We start from the raw sequence: 14,407 nt of genomic DNA, 5'->3' as shown, positions 1-14,407 counted from the left end.
GGGTCAGTCCCAACTGTCCCCTTGTCTTTAATGAGCTGGACAAAATGCAAATAGGAAAAGCCAGCCTATGTCATGCAGATCCCTCTGGGGCCCAGAGCAGGGAGGCGGAGACTGCTGCCCTGCTTCTGCTCGGGCGATTCCAAAGTGCTAAGTGGAGAGAGCAGAGCAAAGCCTCCCAGGCACCTGGGGGCCTGGCACGATGGCACAATGAGAAGGATGAGGCTGCGCTCAGGGCACACTGAGCTTCCAGGTTCCAGGCCAGGAACACAGGGCGGCCATGGGGGCAGGAACCAGAGGCCTCCCTCCACAAGCCTCATTCCAGAGGGTCTGATTCTCACAACACACACCCAAGGGCTGAGACAGCAGGTGCTACCTTCCTCCTTTACAAGTGGAACTTAAGAGCCAGAGGGGCAAGGCCAAGGCCGGAGCCCAGGAATCCCAGCCCCACCCAGGCCCAGCCAAGTGCTGATGGACACAGGTGAAGGAGCCTGAGGCCCGGGGCTCAGTTTCTCTGAGTTCTCAGTGCCAGCTGCATTGGGATGGTCGCCTGCTCCAGCACTGTGAGACTGGCCACCAGAACAGGCATGCACATAAGCCATTCTGGCTCCCACTTACCATCTTTGCTCTCCAGCCCAGGTTCCCTCAGGGTGCTGGCAGCAGGAGGCTGGCTCGGGCTGGGACTCTGAGCGGGACTGAGGCTGCTCCCATCAGGCTGGTCTTTGGCCCTCATTTCTTCCTGCCAGAGTGTAGACTTGGTGGTGGGGACCTTCTCGGCACTGGGAATACTGCTGCTACTGCTGCTGCTAGTGACAGCCACCTTGGCTGGCCCTGGTTCCTAAGGGAGAAAGCAGTGTATGTGTGTGCAGCCCCGGGGCACACAGCCTGGGCTGGTACACATGTCCTGGCTGCCTAGGTGCCTGGCTACGGGGGACGCCAAGGTCAACTACACTGTGTCAGTGGCCTGGAATCCCCAGAAGAGGAGACTCAGAGATATCTTGGTCAGGGCAAAAGCTCCACCTGGATGGCCCTGTGGCCTTTGTCTTCCACAGCCCTAGACCGTATACCCGAAGTGCTGGGTCCCACCAGCCTCAGGCCAAATTTGGCACATACATGGAGTGAATATACAGGGTTTCTGCCTGGAGCTCTGATGCCTGACACATGCGAGCTCTCCCTGCCAACAAAACCAAAGAGCCCAGAGCAGCTGACCAGGCATTAAAGGTGAGATAACAAGTGACTGGCTCAGAGTTCATCATTTCCAGACTCACAGGTAATTAAGACACGAGTCAGGAAAGATGGGACAGGGCAAAGAAAGAACACACCATTGAGATGGCCTGCTGGGTGAATGCAAAGCAGGTCTTCATATAGACCCCAGGCCGGAGCCAGCCCTTGGCCTTCCCTGCCTCCCACTTCTGGGTCCTAGAAAGCTAAAATGCGACACCTAGGACACAATGTGAAAGAAAGAGTCATCAGATATAACCCAAACATCCAATCTATACTCACGCCCTCCCACCTGCGCAGCCGCACAAACTAGATGGCAGCTTGTAGCCCAGATGGGAACAGTGTCCATCCCATCTCTCCCCAGATCAGAGCCGGTGCTGCTCTGTGGGAGAAGCATTCGAGTCCACTTCCAGAGCATGCGGAGAACCTTAACTCAACAGCCCAAACCTAGAGTCCAGACTAGGGCAGGGCTGGGATGCCAGCTGCAGAGGGCACTGCTGGCAAGAGGGCTTTGGAGCCTCTCAAAAATTGGGCGCCTGGGTGGCTCAGTCATTAAGCCTCTGCCTTTGGCTCAGGTCATGAACCCAGCGTCCTGGGATTGAGCCCCGCATCAGGCTCCCTGTTCGGCAGGGTGCTTGCTTCTTCCTCTCCAGCTCCCCTGTGCTTGTGTTCCCTTTCTTGCTATCTCTCTCTGTCATAAAAAGAAGAAGAAGAAGAAGAAGATGATGATGATGATGATCTGTCCTAGAGCTGTCTTCCACCAAACATGGGGGATAATACACAAATCCTCACCTTCCACCAATACATCCTGGTGGCCAAACCTCATTTTTAGAAACCTACCTTAACCCAATTCTGAGTAGGGACCGTTGGCAAGGCGGACACAGGTTCTGTGTCCATGAATCACCTGCACAGACCCGGTATCGACCAGCAGGCTGTCAGACAGCCACTGAGCACGGACTGCGTGCTGGGCTCTGGGGCACCACTGCACTCTCCCGTTCTCCCCAACATACCCCGCAAGGGAGGCTGCCTGGGTTGAGAGAATGGCCCACCAGGCTCACAAGGACGTACCCACCAGAGTGAGGCTTCAAGCCCCTTCTACCACCTGATACCCTCAGGAGCAGCAGCGGGGTGGTGGAAATGCTTTGGATGGGCAATCTAAAGGACTCACTGAGAGGCCATGGCACCAGGTATCACAATGGGAAAAGACAGGCATTTTATCAGGTCCAAAACTTTCCTTAGCCTTGCAAGGATTCTAGGACTCATGAGATGGGTAAAGAAAAAGAAGCCTCTTCCCACAGACCCAGGACATGCCCAACTGCCCATTTGGTCAGAGCCACCCACAGACCTGGCTCCCAGGAGAGTCCCTATAGCTCTGACCCACTTTGCAAGAAGTGGACTTCTTAAAATATAATGGCAATGGTTTTGGACAGTTTCCTGAGGGCTCCAACAGAACCAGGCTCTCACGATCTCAGGAGAGCTGGCCCTAGGGCCACCTGGACCTCCAGTTAACATACTGCCCTCAATCCTTATCCCAGCAATGCTTCCCTCAAGAAGAAGTCACTCCAGGTCCCCCTACCGTGGCCCCTTCCAACAACGGAGTCTTCTGTTCAAAGGCCAGAAACCGGAGGCTGGGCATGCTCTGGTGGGCTTGGGACAGAGCTGTGTGGGGTGATGTGAAGACTGGTCTTGGTGAATCCGTCCCCTCTGTGGAAGACAGCCTGCGCCCAAGTGTACATAGAGGTTGCCAGAAAGGGCCAAAGAGCTCGAGGCAGGTGGCTGTGCTTCGGAGGGGGGCGGCCTAGGCTGCCAGAGCCCTTAGCCCCATGCTATGGGTCAAGTGCCCACGGCATATGCACAGCCCTTTCTGGTGCCTGGGTGATCCCCATAGTGAAGGGGTGGGCTGGCAGGGATCCCCAAGAGGCAGAGGAAATTCTAGGCCTGAGACCCAGTGAGCCATGACAAGGAACTTGGGAAATATACATTTCTCAGCACCACATGGCTACACACCCCCCCTTCTGGCTCCTACATACCTTCCAACCCACACACCTGGCAGGGGATACAGGCGGCCCCTGACCTTGTCAGAGTCCCAGGTCTGGGATCTGGGGGAGAGGGTGGTAAGATCTCCATCCTTCCTGTCTTAGTCACACCCAGAGTAAATCTCCTCCTCCTCCTCTCTAGACATCTCAGTATCAGGGAAAGTCTTCCCTCGTGGGAGTAAACAGCCGCTAAGCAGCAGCTCTGGAAACCACACCTCTCAGGCCTCAGAGGCCCTGGCCAGGGCTAGACTGTCTCCTTGGTGTCCTGGCTCTGCCGGGGCCGCTGACCCTACCCGATAGGCTATCTGCTCCCCTGCAGCCTGACCCTCATCCTCCCGTAGGGCCTGCTCTCAGAAAAGCACTCAAAAAGCGGACTATGACCGGAACTCCCAACTGCTCAAGACATCCTTGTTCACGTGGGACCCTGTGGATGCTCCTGCCTGAGTTCCCAGGGCAGGGCACAGCACAGCAATGCTTCCTCACCCTACTGATTTTATCCAGAACTCCCTCAGGCCACAGAGAAATGAGACCAGATATGCGGTCTTGGGTTCTGGCCTCTACAGGGGCCCTGAAAGCTTTAGGATCCCCTCCGTGCTCCATTTGGGGCATCCAAACACCTTCAGCATCAGACTGTGGAGCGGAGTCCTGCCCAGAGATCCCCAACTCTTCTCTGGAGAGACCCCACGTGACCTTCTGACACTTAGTCACAGGAAGATGGGCCCCCAGATGAAACCAGTGGAATCATATGTGATGTTCCTGGGAGCAAGGGGCAGAAGGAAAAGAGCCCTGCCAGGCTGGGTCTGCAGGGCTCATAAGGGGAATAAGCAGAGCAGGCGGGGACACCTGGGCTCTAAGAGAACTCAGAGAAGTGGGTCATCTCCTCACCGTGTGATCACGGGGCTCCCACTACCGACTGCAGAAGTGAAGCGCAGCCGTGGCTGGCCAGCACTATCTGGGGGGAGGGACAGGCAGGCAGGAGGGACACAACCAAGTGCCCTGGTCTGGGCCAAACATGTCTCCTACACGCAAAGTCACCTGACCTGGAGCCCAGAGCTCTGTTCCAGCACTGCTTCCACGGCATCACTACAGAAACGCAGAGCGAGCCTACATGCCATTACTCTGCCTAGGGTTATTCTCTCAAACCGGGCAGTGCTGGGGCATTTGTGTGCGTATCTGCCGTTCCCCAGCACGAAGTCCCACTTTCAGTCTCCAGGAAGGTCTCTGACTGCATTTTGCTGACTTCTCGCCAGGTATGCTACCCTCCAGGGGATGCTGGCCTGAGGCTCGTTGGGGAGGGTGGACAGAGGGCAAACAATGACCATCAGCTTAAAGTGGGCCCAGGGCTGCACTCCCTCAGGACCCGTGCATGGCAGGGCCGGGGCAGGTGGGTGTGGGTTGGTGGTGGTGGTACCCAGGCCAGCACACACCCCCTGGTCCTGCCTGGGCGGACCTCTACCTCTCAGTGAGGCAGACAGCAGCCACTAAGGACTGTTGAGTCCCCAGGGGTGGTTCAGGTTCCATCATGGGCTGGCTTGCTGCCAGACTCTGGGCCTTGCAAGATGCCAAAGGGACCCCCATTCCCATCCTGCTCACTCTTGGGGGTTTCTGTGAGGCTCCATCAGGCAAGGGAAAGCACTCAGTAACACTGAAGTCTGGAGCAGAGAGGAGCATTCGCTGAGCACCCATCAAGGGCTCATTCCTTCCTTCCATGCCCACAACAACCCTGTAACTGGGTGTCCAAAGGCCCATTCTATAAAGCAGCTCACTGAGGCTCAGTAAAGTTAATTTGCTCCACCAGGGCCCCAGGAGTGTGAGGAGCATGGCAGGAAGACGGAGAGCCCTTCTGGGTGCGTGTGTCCCTGCAGACAAGGAGAGTGGCCTTTAGGGAAGGATTAGAGCTGATGGGACCTAACCAAGCCACCCCCCACTTCGGTCAAATGGGAGTTAGAGCAGGGGCACAAAAGTCAAGGTCTTACCAGTTTTTTGTTCAAAGCCCAGAGCAGGAACAGGGTCCCCTGAGAGCTCCTCACTCAGCCAGGATGCTCTATGACCCTCCCTGCCTGCACAAGGATACCCACGTATAGCAAGCAGCCCCTCTGAGCAAGCCCTCTGTTCGCTAGCAGCTGGCAGGACAGCCAAGGAACGGACATGCTATCATGCCGCCACTGCGCACCGGCTCCCTCACTGCAAAGCTCCTGGGGTGAACCCAGAGCACATGAGTGAGGCCACCCTATCCTGCGGGGGGTCCTGCCCTGCGGCCTGGAGAGGAGCATGCAGGCCTCAGCCCACAGACCACTAGAGGGAAGGAGAGCCCATGCAGGGGTCATAACCACTTTAGCTGCACTCCCATCTGGATCCTTTTTCTCACCCCTAATTTTAGGCTGGGTTCTGAAGTCTTTTAACCTCCTGGGGAGCTCTTACTTCCTCCTAGCCCCACTGATGGACACCATTCTACCTACCTGTGGTGTGGGAGGCTCCACCTTCCGCTTCTTCTTTTGGTTCTGCTTATTGGTCCTGGGATAGACCATGAGCATCTCTAGCCATCTGGGGAGAGAAGAGGAGGGATCAGATCCCTGCCCTCAGGACTTGGGAACCGTACTGGGTGGTCTAGGCAGCAGGCCCAATACTTCCTACTTGAGGGTGCCCATCCAGTGGCCAGGCCTCTGGGCAGTGGAGCAAGGACAGAGCATAACCCAGACTTGAGCCAGCCACCACTGGGGAAGTGCCGACAGTGCAGCCCAGGACAAGCACAAGCTGTGCTGGGACCAGGCCCAGATGCTGACCCCACAATGACCATAGTGCAGGTGGAGAGGGCCCTGTGACCAGCCATAGATGTGCAGAGCACATCATAGTTTCCATCACTGACCCTATCTTTGGGTTTAGACTTGGCTTTAAAACTGTCCTCCCATGGTAGATTTGGCTAAGGCACAGATGGGCTGCTACTGAGTAGCATTTAGAGCTCTAGAGACAGGAAACCAGCAGCTGTGCTACCTAAGTTCTCTGTGGCAGGTCACTTCCAGGGGCTGAGCAGCTGACCTCCCAGACCCATTCACTCACCTCTGGGCCCTACCTGCACCCTGAGGGCTCTGGGCACCTTGGCTTTGGGGAAGACCCAGCAGAGCTGCCCAGGGACCCACTCCAAGGCCCACAAGTGGGAAAGTCCCCTCTGGACCAGGAGCAGGGAAGGCAGCAGGCGAGCATGGGAAGAGCAGTGGCTGAAAGCAGGAGGGCTGATACAGAGCTGGCTCTACTACTTTCTAACCACAACCCTGGGAGCTCCCTGTGCCTCTGGGCTTCAGTCTCCTCCTCTCTGAAAGCAGGGGGCAGATTAGGCCATAACATGTCCACTGCTTGCCTCACTGGAGGCCTTAACACCTGGAACGGTTGGAGGAGGGGGACAGGAGGAGCTGGTGGTGAAGGGTGCTTTCTCCAGAGGGGTAGGTACTGTAGGAGACTCTGGCCCCACTCTCCCTGGACCCTGAGGGTCTGTGCTGGGCCTGCTGTCACCCCAGGCCCGGGACGGTGGCTGAGCCGCAGTGTGAGGCAGAGCCTGTCCCGCCAGCACCAGCACTCGAGCCAGTCAGGAAGGAGGGCTCCTGTCTTTAGCACCCCGAGGTGCTTCTTAAATCGTGGACGGAGGGAGGAAAGTTGGTCACAGTCGGTGACCTTCTAGGACAGCCTCAGGAGGGTATGCTGGTTTTGCTATTGAGAGCTGGGGAAGGGGGTTTGGGCATGGGGAATCAGAGCATCTGGGGTGAGCGCAGCTCAGCTTCGTTCTGTATTTGCCCAGAGCTTGAATGACTCCGGGCACATGGAGACCTGAGGCGCAGGCCCTGTGGGTCACTCCTCTGCGGGCTGGCCCCGAACCAAGAGGAAGCATGACTGTGTCTGCAAGGCCAGCAGATGAGCAGACTCTCAGCGCCTCACTCACATAATCTGAGGAACTCACACACATGTGGGATTAAAAGACCTGCTTTCTGGTCTGCCACAGGGGCTGACATTCCTTGGGCACTCCGGGAAGCTGTGTCTGCTGAAGACCCCTCTCAGAGCTTTACTTAGGAGATGAGGAGAGACTGCTTCACAAAGTCCCCTCACCCTCCAGGGCCCCAGGAGCACGGAGGCGTGACAGACAGGTGCAGGTGGCCCAGCTGCTGTGAATTGGCAACACGAGCAAGCAGGCAAACCGGCGAGCCCGAGGGACGGGGCCTTGAGGGAAGAGATCTGCACCGCGGTGGCACTGCCGACTGGCCAGAGCTCAACGAGCTCCTGTGCCAGCCCAAAGAAGGCTGCAGACTCAGGGTGGGCTGGGGCTGGCCAAGACAGATGATGGAATATGTCCCTTGCACTAAGGTTTCTTACAGAAGCCCAGCAGGAAGCATGTAACACGTCCTTCGGATGTGTCACCGTGTAAAATACACCGAGGGAAGAGAGGCAAGGGGCGAATATGGACACGGGACTGGGGGTGGAAGTGAGTGCCAGGACACAGTAGGCTGGGTTCCGCAACTCTGACGGAAGAGCCAGGATGAGTGAGACCGAGGGGGGCAGAACTGTGAGGCAGGAAAACAGAGAAGGGGAAAGATCAGGCCCAGCTCAGCTGGAGTCCCCACCCACCTGCTTACATCCCACCTCCTCTGAAAGACCTGTGCTAAGTTGTGCCTCAAACATCCTGAAGGCCCATCCTGGCATAAGAGAGTGGGAAAGAGAACCACCAACTCTCTCCATCCAGCTCTGGATGAGAAGCCTCAGGCGGCTCAGGAGCCTCTGTTCAGAGAAAAACACAGAAAGAAGTCTGGATGGACTGTCTCTAACTACCCCTGCTCTAAGTCTGCCCAGACGAAGCCCATACCTCATTTGGGAGATGGGTCTCAGGGTCTAAAAGCCCACAGGTGAGATTTTCTGGCAAAGGAACTGTGCCAGGTGGTGAGGATGCCAAGGGAGGCATGCGTCCAAAGGTGAGAGGCAGAGGAAGGAGAAGAGATGGAGGCAGAAGTCTGTCCCCAGAGCACACTACCCGACGTGACTCTGTAAAGGAGGCCTAGTGTACCAGTGGGTGGTGAGGACAAAGATGCTGCTGCTGGGGGACAGGAACAGGTTGCCATGGGGCAAACCCTGCCTGATGGGGAGGGATGAGGACAGGGAAAGCTCTGCGTATACCTCTGAGCCACCGCACAAACCTGGATGGCCCAGCCAACATGCGGGACCCAGAGAACACACACATCTGGTGTCCTGGTCCACCAATGACCTTGTCTACTCAAGGTGCACAGGAATGGCAGTCCCCCATCCCTGTACTTGCAGTGTTTTTAGGAGAGGGGATCAGGACAGGCAGTCCCCTGGCTTGTGGTAGGTGCCTGATGGTAGGATTTGGGCTAACTGGCAGAGGCTGTGTCAGCTGTCAATTTCCTCATGCCATGTAGCACACCACGACATCAATAACTTGGGTTCCCTGGCTCACATATGCCCCAGCCTATCCTGGGGACCCTGGACACCCCTTCTCATACTTCGTGCTAATCAGGATCCTCCACTGGACCTAACACCTCACGGGAGGGCTAGGTCTCACCCGAGGAATCCCGCGGGGCAGTGGCACCTCAGTGCAAGCTGTCTATCTGCCAGACAGGGCTGCAGTAGCAGGTGTGAGCCGGGAAAAGTGAGTGGTTCTCCGCTGTCCCTCATGCCTGTAGACTGCCCTTCATCAGGATTCTTGCATTTCCAGAGCTTTAGTCTCCCAATTGTAGAATGAGGGCTCTGTAAAAGTCCTCTCTCTGTATATTTAAAAAAAAATTTTTTTTAACTGATCTCCACATCCAGTATGGGGCTCAAGCCCACGTCCCCAAAATCAAGAGTCCTATGCTTCTCTGATTCAGCTGGCCAGGCTCCCTGAGCCCTCTATACTCCTAAACCATATAGTTCTACAATTAAGAACAGGGAGAGGGAGAGGCCAAGCGGTCCTGCTGTTTGCCCCTAGGAATTAGAAATGCAAACCCTCTCTCTAAGCATGAAGGACTCAGGCTGAGCTGGCAGCCCCAGCAGAGGGTCCGCTGGTCACTCTACAGTGCAACTCTGGCCCTCGGCTCCAGCCCGGCACAGCGTGGATTTAAACTTCTGAATCGGCAAAACCTGGGGACCTTCTGACCACTGTTCTCACTTCCTCATACAGCAGCCTTGGCCGGAGATCCTGAAGCTGAGCCAGTGCTCAGAGTTTTTTTACTTGTTGAAACCAAAAGGCTTCACCTAGTTCCCTCCACTCTGCACTACAATAATCAGCCCAGGATCCCTAACCGCCCACCCCGACCACACCCCAATTCACTCTCTCAAAGCTTTCTCGGCCTTAAAGGACCAATGGGATTCTCCAAGATCCAGCGCCCGAGCTCCTGGCCAGGCATGCTGAGCCTGCTCACTGCGCATGTACTGTGGGGCTAGGTCGCACAGAGCTGGTAACATGCGCCCAGGAGTACGGACTTCTGGAAGGCACACGCTGTATGAGCTCAGCAGCATGGAGCTCTGCTCGCCTGGACTGTCAGCTACCTGAAAACCCGGGTCCCCTTCCACCTTCCAGGGCTTCCCCTAAGCTTCTGACCAGGGCAAGGCCAGTGCAGTGGTGTGACTCAGGGACTGTCTATTCTTTCCACCTGGACAAAGAAGCCAGGGTCTATAGCAGCACTGGAGTGACTGCTGTGTGTAGGCCCCAAGGACAAGGAATGGGACACAGCCCTCCACGCTCAAGGACCTACTGCCGGCTAAAGGAGGCCAGATGTGCGCCCAGACAATCTGCATCTTTCATAAAGCCAGCTGATGGTGCCAAGTGCCTCATGGGGGCAGGTTTCCTGCAAAAGCGGACACTCAGGCTGAAGGACGGAGGGGTCATTCCAAAGTGAAGGCAGGGTGGGAGGGAAGGCACACAGCTGGTGGGCAGCACAGGGGTGTGCAGTGATAAGCAGCTCGGTAATGAGGGACACAAGGGTGGTGGGGGTGAGGCTGGAGGGTTGGGAAGGGGCCTCCTGGGCCAACCAAGGAACTTGCACTTCACAGGGCTTCAGGCAGGAGAGAGGCAAGGTCATGTGTGCTCTGGGGACTGAAACCCTCATGGTCGAGTGACACATGGGTGGAGGGTTGAGAATGGAGGTGGTGAGACCAATGAGAGGCTGAAGGAAGCTGCAGCAGCCCTGGAGGTGGGGCAGCGCCAGCAGAGGGAGGGTCCCGGGGAAGTGGGACACGAGGAGAGTATGAGCACACAGGAATGACGTAAAGACAGGTGCAGGGTGAGGCCAGTTTCTGGTGTGGTGACCGGGTACATGGTGGCGGTGTGAAGAGAGAGGGGACTCAGAAGAGGGAACACGCGTGGGGAAGAAAGTGATGGCCATCTTGCCAAATTTGTGCCAGAGGGAACTGGCCCAAGAACCTGCTGGTATGCAGAGGTGCTGGGCAGACTCACCCGCTGATGATCTCCTTGGTTTCCGCCCGGATGAAATGTTCCTTTTCAGGGGTCAGAATGCACAAGGAGAACTTCTGACCTGTCCGGCCCTCCCCATCCACCACGTCTGTGCACTGGTTCATGTTGATGGTGCCCTGAGGCAGGGTTGTGGGCTGCAAAGAAGAAGATGGGGCAGGGGGTCATGCAGAGACGAGCACTCATGGGTCAGAGTATGGCAGCATGGGCTGTCCCCACACCCCCAGGCCCTCCCAGCCCTCTGGCAGCTGTGTAGATCCCCAGTTACAACAGGGGCACAGGGTAGTGCTCTGCCTCGTCCCCACCCTCATGGCCCCACTTTTGTCCTAGCCATCCCAGAGAGGAGAGGTGACAGGCCTGCTCTTCTCAGAGGACATCCAGCTGGACATTCCCTCCTAGCAGGAGAACAAGATCCCAGCTAGTAGCGGGGGAAGGGAGAGAGGCAGGAAGGGGACAGCTCCCTAACGACAGCTGGAAGGACAGAGGCAGCCAAGAGTCTGGTCTCCCAGGGGTTACAGCTCCGAGAGAGAGAGCAGTGAGAAAAAGCTCCAGAGGAGGTGGTTCCAAAATAGCAAGGTTATTTTTAGAGGCACGGAGGGAACCGGAGAGAAGCCACATCCTGGAAGGCGGGCTGTGGGGCTGGCAGGCTGGAGCCACAGTTATCAGAGATGCTGTAGAGGCAGACTGAGCCCACTCAGGGCAGGTGACCCCCCACCACCTGGCAGGACTGCCCAGCTGACGCTGGAGCAGCGAATAAAAACTTTTTCCTGTTCTGACACTGTTAGACACTGAACTGAGGAAAAGAACACCGAGAACAAGCAAAGAGGGCATTTGGAGCTTCCTGCGGGGGTGGGGGCAGCAAGGAGGAGGTTCCTGGAGAGGATCTGTTAGCCCTGCACCCTCTGGCCTCTCACCTTCCCCCAAACAGGAAGGCACTCATGGGAGGGAAGGGAGGCACCAGGGCTGTCACCACCCCAAGGGCAAAGAGCTCCTGGCCTGGAGTCAGGCAAGGCACTACCCTAATGCCCCGTTCTGGTGGCTCTCCCAGCAAGGGAAGCCTTGGCCAGGACCCCTGATGGTGTGAGCGACGAGGTGGGGAGGCTGCCCAACTTCCCCGGCAGCTGCCAGCTTCCCTACTGAGTGGCCCCTAAGGATTCAGCACTTCCTGAGCTGGGTTCCTGACAAAGCGGCAGGGGAAGAAATAGCCACGGTGGCCAGCTGGTGGCTGCTTTATCAGGTACCTCCCTCCTAAGGCTCTGAGGTAGGTCCTAGCCCTGCCTGGCTGCAAGCTCCCTGTTGCCAGGGCACGGGGAAGAGGCCTGCTCTGAAGGTCAAGATGCTGGGTTCGATGTGAATGCCAAGCTCAGGCCAACTCTAACCGCTACCAGAAACCCTTCTTCATCTGCCAAACGAAAGGAAGCAGGAAGCTCCCAGACCCCCTCCAGCTGGAGTGCATATGAGCTTCCTGGTACTTTCCAGGCCAGCCCACCAGCATCTCTGATGCACTGCTACCCCCCTCCTCAAGTCCTGGTATCCAACTACAGCAGTTGGACCAGAGGAGCACTGAGTGCCAGAGCCCTCACCCAGCATGGCTGCTGGCTTTCTGGTCCGCAGGAGGGGAAGGAAGTAAGGTTCCCAACTCCCCAAACCCTTTCGTTATGGACCTTCTGGGCACAGCTCAGAATGCAGGTAGCAGGGCAGGTGAGCCAGCTGTGAGAGAACAGGGAGGCCTCTGACTTCAGCTGGGGCTAGGAGACGGGCCCGAGTCCCACTTGTGAGGGTGGGCCACACACATGCTAGGATGCTCTTCCTCAGGAAAGCAGCCTTGGAGGGTCTCTCCTGGGCACTCCTGAAGAGTCCTTGAGCTGGGAAAGGGGGCTTGTTGGGTTATCCTGCAACCAACCAAAGGAGTTCTTCAGGAGCAGTGAACAAGGGGGGAGGCCTGGGACCCACCCACTGGTCTTCTGGCTGGGGAGACCCATGAGCATGTAGAGGCTGAGTCCCCCTCCCCAGACGAGTGCTCCTCCCACAGCTTCAAGAAAGCACCCCTCCAACCCAGGGCAAGGCCTCCTAGGTTTCCCCACCGCCTTGTTCCAGTTCCAGTCCTACTCTTCAGAATTTCTAATCCCAGGTCTTCTCTGGCATCATGCCACTGCCCCATCTGAACCCTCTTTGGGCAAACTAGGGGTCATGGCCTCTGCTCTCTCAGCTTAGCCTCCCGACGCAGAGGCACACGCTCCCAGTTAGTACCGACAAGGCTCCCTGGGGTGGCTTCTCCCAAGGCTTCTCTGGGGTGGGTCCTCTTGTATATGAAACAGGGACACTGACACCACGGGTTGCTGTGAGTATTAGGGCCATGAGCAGGAACACAGAGCCCAGAGCGGGAGAGGGGAGGGCAGAGGAGCTCTTCCAGGGTGACTTTTCCTCCTTTGTCCTTGATAGCCTACCCAGTGCTTGGACTCATGGGTGTCACAGGTACCAGTGTATGCCCACCTATGACACAGGGATGCATGGATTAAGTTATCTGTGCCAATACCTTATAAACTATCACACACAGACACACATACACACACAGGTAAGCTAAACAGTGACAGTAAAACAGGCCAACAGAAATTCTAATACTCTTTTCTTCCTATACTTTCCAGTGGGCCATCTGAAGGCACGTGCTCATCTTTAGCAACTACCATTCCAGGGCTCAGTGGTCATGAAACTGCTCGTCATTCCCTCATGCACAGTCACTGGGTTTGCTGGACACGTGGCCAGAAGCTAGTGATGAGATTTCCCAGCTAGCCTTGCAGCGGAACAGGGTCATGGGACCTAGTTACAAACCAGGCCCTTAGACATCCCACAACCTCTCTGGGCCTCAGTTGTTAACGTATACAAAATGAGTTCTCTCCCTCCTTCCAGAAGAGCCTTCAGAGGTGTCAATCAAAGGCAAAAACAACAAGCTACAGTTGCAGGAAATGAACATTTATTTACTACCTGTGTGTCTTGTGATTACAACCTCTCTCAGGCTTCCTTAAACACTACTCATGAGGTGGGCATAATCTAACGCTGTCGCATACAGGGAAGAGGGAGGAGAGGCAGGTGCTGTGGAAATAGTTCCTCCTGAGTCTCAACGGTGCCACCTGCCGTGAAGTGGCTCACTGTCTCAGATGGGTACCGAAGGCCAGGCCCCGGGCCAGTGCGTCCTCTCACGGACGACTCCCAAACTCCTATGACGCTGTCTGTACCGCCACCCCCATTTGCCCCTTCGTTAGTCTGTGCTCAACCACAACTCCTGCACCCAGAGCTTGGGTGCTTTAGCCAAGGGCCTCCAGAGAGCCCCTAGGCCCAGGTGTGGCCCTCCCCACTTCAGAGCAGGAGCAGGTCCTACCCGTCCATATTCTCAGCATGGAGGAGAGAATGGATCCTTGACAACCCATCTCCCAGCTGGCCAGCCCCTCTGCTTGAAGAGCAAGGGCAGATATCTAGGCCGCAACCCAAATCCAGCCAGAGGGGTGTCCTCGCTCCCATGCCATCCGCAGAGACCCAGTTCCATCTGACAAGCTCCCTGCTCTCATTTCGCACCTCCAGCTGTGAAGAATCCAGGCCTCCTACCAGGCTGAGCGGCACCCAGTTTTGCTCGATTTCAAAAAAGGGATGGCTATCTGCAGGCCTTCGAGCTCAGCTGTGTTGCGAAGTTATGGGTTAACTCTTTAGCCAGCAA

General features: G+C 56.6%; 1 protein-coding gene across 7 annotated transcripts in view; it reads right to left on the bottom strand.

Moving 5' to 3' along the window:
- LOC101682008 (myosin phosphatase Rho interacting protein) overlaps positions 1-14,407 on the bottom strand; it is a 147,262-nt gene that overhangs the window by 54,508 nt on the left and 78,347 nt on the right. For all 7 annotated transcript variants that reach the window (XM_045083628.1, XM_045083632.1, XM_045083631.1 and 4 more), the window contains exons 4-6: positions 10,684-10,835; positions 5,714-5,798; positions 616-835 (exon numbers count right to left, since the gene is read on the bottom strand). In XM_045083628.1, coding sequence (XP_044939563.1) covers positions 616-835; positions 5,714-5,798; positions 10,684-10,835 — 457 coding nt within the window. The remainder of the gene's footprint in view (positions 1-615; positions 836-5,713; positions 5,799-10,683; positions 10,836-14,407) is intronic.

This window comes from Mustela putorius, unplaced genomic scaffold (genome assembly GCF_011764305.1).
Source record: "Mustela putorius furo isolate JIRA1106 unplaced genomic scaffold, ASM1176430v1.1 tig00000731_pilon_pilon_pilon, whole genome shotgun sequence".
Taxonomy (NCBI): Eukaryota; Metazoa; Chordata; class Mammalia; order Carnivora; family Mustelidae; genus Mustela; species Mustela putorius.
This window is presented reverse-complemented; position numbering and strand designations above follow the sequence as displayed.